The 4,840-nt window shown below is 27.6% G+C and overlaps 2 protein-coding genes across 3 annotated transcripts in view; one reads left to right on the top strand and one right to left on the bottom strand.

The window, feature by feature from the left end:
- Window positions 1–1,041, bottom strand: part of LOC100161846 (putative 1-phosphatidylinositol 3-phosphate 5-kinase) — an 11,503-nt gene extending 10,462 nt beyond the window's left edge. For both annotated transcript variants that reach the window (XM_001947742.5, XM_016803123.2), the window contains exon 1: window positions 533–1,041. In XM_001947742.5, coding sequence (XP_001947777.2) covers window positions 533–691 — 159 coding nt within the window. In that variant the 5' untranslated portion in view covers window positions 692–1,041. The remainder of the gene's footprint in view (window positions 1–532) is intronic.
- A 796-nt stretch (window positions 1,042–1,837) lies between these two features.
- On the top strand, window positions 1,838–2,690 carry LOC103308934. Its single transcript, XM_008183225.1, has 2 exons — window positions 1,838–2,009; window positions 2,452–2,690. The coding sequence occupies exons 1-2, from the start codon at window positions 1,838–1,840 to the stop codon at window positions 2,688–2,690; spliced, it is 411 nt and encodes a 136-aa protein (XP_008181447.1).
- The last annotated feature ends 2,150 nt before the right edge of the window (window positions 2,691–4,840 follow it).

The following is a 4,840-nucleotide window of genomic DNA, read 5'->3' as shown; positions in this document are numbered from 1 at the left end:
ATTATTTGTGGGTACTTGAAACTTCTAAAGTATACTTTTATATATCTATGATAGTACCACAGTTTGTTGTTGATGTATAATGCGTTACCTAATGGATATTGTGATATGATTAATTTGGAATTTATTATAATACCTATTATAGGTCAATTTTTTTTAATACTATAGATAAGTATACCTATAATAGGTATGTCTAATACCTAGACTGACAAACCGTCTCCGCTCAGAATTGTTTTTCTTATCCAGTGATATTATATCATTGAATTCAAATTTAATACTATCCATTATACAGTGACCAACTTGTAACCTACTGTACAGCTGAGCGACATACACTTACCCACCTTTTTTTAAGTTATATATTTTTAACCAGTTTTTTGTTGAACTTAAAATTGTTTATATAATAAAGGTACTTAGTAATTTATTAACAAAATTCAGGTTTTTTTACATTCAATATTTTGGGTAGGTAATTAAATAGATTGGAAAGGTATTAGTATCTACTTCACTAATTTATTGATGTTTTTAGAATTATACTTACATTACTAACAATTGTTTCAGTATTTGTATCATTGATGTCTATTGGACTTGCCTTAAAGTTGAATACTTTAGCAAAGAATGAACCAACAGATGATTGTTCTTGTTCGGGACTTAACGGAGTGAACTCCGTCAATGCTGTGGTTGTATGGAGATTAGTCATGATTTAGATTAAACCTCGGTTTTTCCAGTAATATTTTAATTCTTCAACACAAATCATCATGCATGTTATTTGGTACAATGTATTAAGCAAGGTGTATTTATCACCTTGGTATTAAGTTAATGTTAAAATTAATCACAATAATTGACTAAACCATAGATTTAACATACACGTTGTATTAAAGTATTGTATAATTATAGTCGTAACCATAATATTAATATTATATATATACTCTAAGGTCTTAAGTTCTAGACTCTTAATTATTAACTTTGATAGTAACTTTTACTTAGAACAATTTAAATTCTAGTGTTCAACTTTATTCCACTTTATTTTGTGAATCTGTATTTATTGTTTATTCGGTGATTCTACCAATGTGATAAGACATTTTGATAATAGATAAATATTACCACAGAAATATTACCCACGGTCCGTGATATTACGTGTCACTTATCTACTATAGAGCATAGAGTAATATGCTATAGAGTCAGTAGGTTAGAGCATGATAAAAGAATTATCATGGGTTAGAGTAGGTATATTGCACTAAGCATAGATAAAAGATTAAATAGATTGGAAACTCTGGCATATTTCGTGTTTTGCAGTACTAGCGCTCGGTGTCATTCTCAGTAACTAATTTGAAATTGTACCGCGGTCGGCGGCATATCGACCTTACCTGATCGCTGTATTCAATTATTATGTATTTTTTTTTTTTTTTTTATAATAATGATAAAACTAATGAAGCTCGTTTTCTATAATTATTGAAATAAAAAAATGAAAAATGTGGGTTCAATTGATATTTTATTAGTTAAACAATAACAAGTTTTCTATAAACTTAACATACCTAATTAATATATAAAAAAAACAAAATATAATATACCATTGTCCAATACGTTTTACAACTGAATACATGTATATAAAAACATTTTATTTTAAATATAAAAAAGAACATATCACATAATGTACATAAATATACAGTAGATTATGATAATACAGTAGTTAATGATAATAATATAAGATAAAATAAAAATGTATACAAAATACAAATAGTGAAAATAAAAACAATATCATAAAATAAATATAGTACCCCTTAATAATATGATATAACTACTACTAAGCCAATTCGTACAGGACCTTACCTGGTTAATGCTATTAATGAGTGATCTTCTGGAAACACAGGAAGTTAAACCAATTATATATGCAGATAACCAGAGTGCTATACGCCTTGTTAAAAACCCAGAATTTCATAAAAGATCAAAGCAAATCGATGTAAGGTATCATTACATCAGGGAATCAATATACAGAAGGGAAGTTCATGTTGGAGTTCGTGAGTAGTAAAACTAGGGATACAAAATAATAATTCTTAATTGTATAACTTTATTAGAATTTAAGAGGGAGTGTTGAAATATTAAATTATAATTTAGTTTTCACTCTGTAGACTGTATACAATAAGTAGTATTGTCATACTGTAGATTAGCTTGAGAGTTATAAATGTATAAGGAAAGCGAACCTGCAGAGTTGACGTATCTTCAATATTGTGTGTATACGGCAGTTAGAAATATTAGCTATAGTATTATTATAATACAGTTCTTATGGCAGTCGATATATGCGACCCGTTAGCGATATACGTTTCTGAGTGCATTGTATTATTATGTGGTTTATTATTCACTGTATTAAAAATTTATTTATTAATTCAACATAACATTGTTTGGATTACTTTATTAATCGCTTCTTTTCAACAGTTTGATTTTTTTTCCTACCAAGAGCAGTTGTCAGAGTCAACCCATTTTTGCCGTCTAGTCAACAACAACTGGTAGACCTGATAAAGCGTACACTTTTTATTCAACAAGCTGATAAACGTAATGTTGAATGTACAGTTGCATCAGATCTAGTAGAATCATGTTTAGATAAATTAAAATCAATAAATTCATTTGATAAGCCAATCGAAGATAAATTAAAACTAACATCAATTGCAAAAGCTGCAGTGGCTGCCAACTTGGACATTTAGAAGCTCAAAAGTTGTATACAGAATTATTGGAAGCCTCGAGTGCATTGATATTGACTAACAAACTTCATTTATTATACTTGGCTGTTCCTTACATAGAACGTATCACACTAGAACGTCAAAATGTTTTAAATATAGTAAGTATAGCAATGGAACATATTATATTCAACCTGAGAATTATATTAGGTGAAGGCGACATCCGTACATTACCCTCAATGAGTCTACAACCATCTGTATTATCGGTTTGATTTAAAAACGTCCTTGCGCCCATGTCGACTGCCTATTCATTTTTTTTGACCTGAATGGAGCAAGTGTTGAATGAGTGTAATAAAGATTTTTAACTTATATTTTCTTATAGATGACAAATTTACAAAGAAACCAACAAGCATTGGGTAACCGATTGGGATTCAATCAATTATGTATATCACAATTCTTTAGTTATGGAAAAGTCAAAGTAAGAAGGTTTCTTTAATAAATAAAAAAAAAAAACAACATTCCAAATAGTTCCGTGATAAATATTTGTAACTTCTCTAATAACTTGGTTATGCTCTAATAACTTATATTTATTTTAAGAAACCAAGATTTGTTATACATTCAATCAAATACATTAAAATAAAATTTAAGTTACCGTTAAAAGATGATTCTTAAAAATAATCACAAAGGGTAGGTTAAATTAGGTATTAATAACATTACAAGGAATCAAATGCACACCATCACTTGTTTGAAAACAAGTCAATATTTGATATTATACTCTATTCAGAATAAGACTACACCAGGCAGCCATGGTAATTCATTCTCATTAATGACTGCATTACATGCTTCTTCCGTATTAATATTTACTGAGGTAAATACTACATATTTTAACTATAAAAAGTTTTAACTATAATTTTAACTAGGGTGCCCAGGACATTTATTTTGTGTTTAGTAAGATATGACAACTGTGCGATGCACATTTAATCTCTATCACTCTAATATTCTTATGTACTACCTTTTCAAAACTATTTTTTAGTTCAAGAAATTGTCAAAATGCCATACAGTTTTAACAGCCATATTTTAAGTACCTATTATAAATTTATTTTTCCAAATTTTTCCTCTTATTTTAGTACAATTTAATAACGGCATTAACAGTTTATTCGGAGTTCTGAATTTTCATGAAAATTTATCAAACTTTTTTTTTTCATACATATTTTACAATTTTTTCTTACATATTTTTCTTTTGTTAAGTCCTATAACTACCGAGCCTTATACATAACCAAATAAGCTTCACTTCACCTAAATATAACTAATAAATCACTATTATGCTAATCAGATAATCTAATGAAATATTCATAATAATTAATAAGTAATAACTAACAAGTATATAATTAGATCTCTAGAATATCCTAAAATAGTATTATCCTTGGATAACTTGAACTTTTAGTTTCAGTCGGTCCCTTCAATTTGAGTTAAGTATTTATTGTAGGGTATAGCAACTCAACTGTATAAAACGGAATATAAAACATTGATTACAGAATGATGTAGCTAAAGCGAATTCTGCAATGTTATTAATCATTTATCATTAAATGTAGGTATCTCGTGAGATGATTGCTTCTGATAAAAGGGATTTTTTTTAACTATAATTTTATTATTTTATTTACTATTTTATATTTATTGTTTTTTACATAGCTTATGTTGTTGTTGGAAGCAGAAGTACTAGAAGAATTAGCTGAAAGTTTGCGTGCAGATCTAAACCAATCCATGTCAAAAAATAAAGAAAATTCTTTATGGTTCTAAAAAGTTTATCCTGCTTTAATTGCTAAACCATTCCATCAAGTAGACTAGTTTTCTCTAGTTCACATATTAAAACTACAATGATACTAATGATACTGTTTAAGTCACAGTGAATTTTAAAGAAAACTTATTTTTGTTTAATTTTAGTTGTCAGCTTTAACAATTATTTATTTATTCAAAGAGACAAATTCCCTTTTAAAATATTTCCATGTTTATTGCTTAAGTAAAGTTTTTATTAATGATTTTTACCAAACGAGTTGTAACTTTATTACTAACTTATTAAAATTCTATTTTTTCGGTTAGATGAGTGCAATATTGAGCAATTCACCCCCACACATATTTAATGAAAGCTTTGTACAATACATATTAATTAAAAATAAATA

Source organism: Acyrthosiphon pisum, chromosome A1, assembly GCF_005508785.2.
Source record: "Acyrthosiphon pisum isolate AL4f chromosome A1, pea_aphid_22Mar2018_4r6ur, whole genome shotgun sequence".
Lineage (NCBI taxonomy): Eukaryota > Metazoa > Arthropoda > Insecta > Hemiptera > Aphididae > Acyrthosiphon > Acyrthosiphon pisum.
This window is presented reverse-complemented; position numbering and strand designations above follow the sequence as displayed.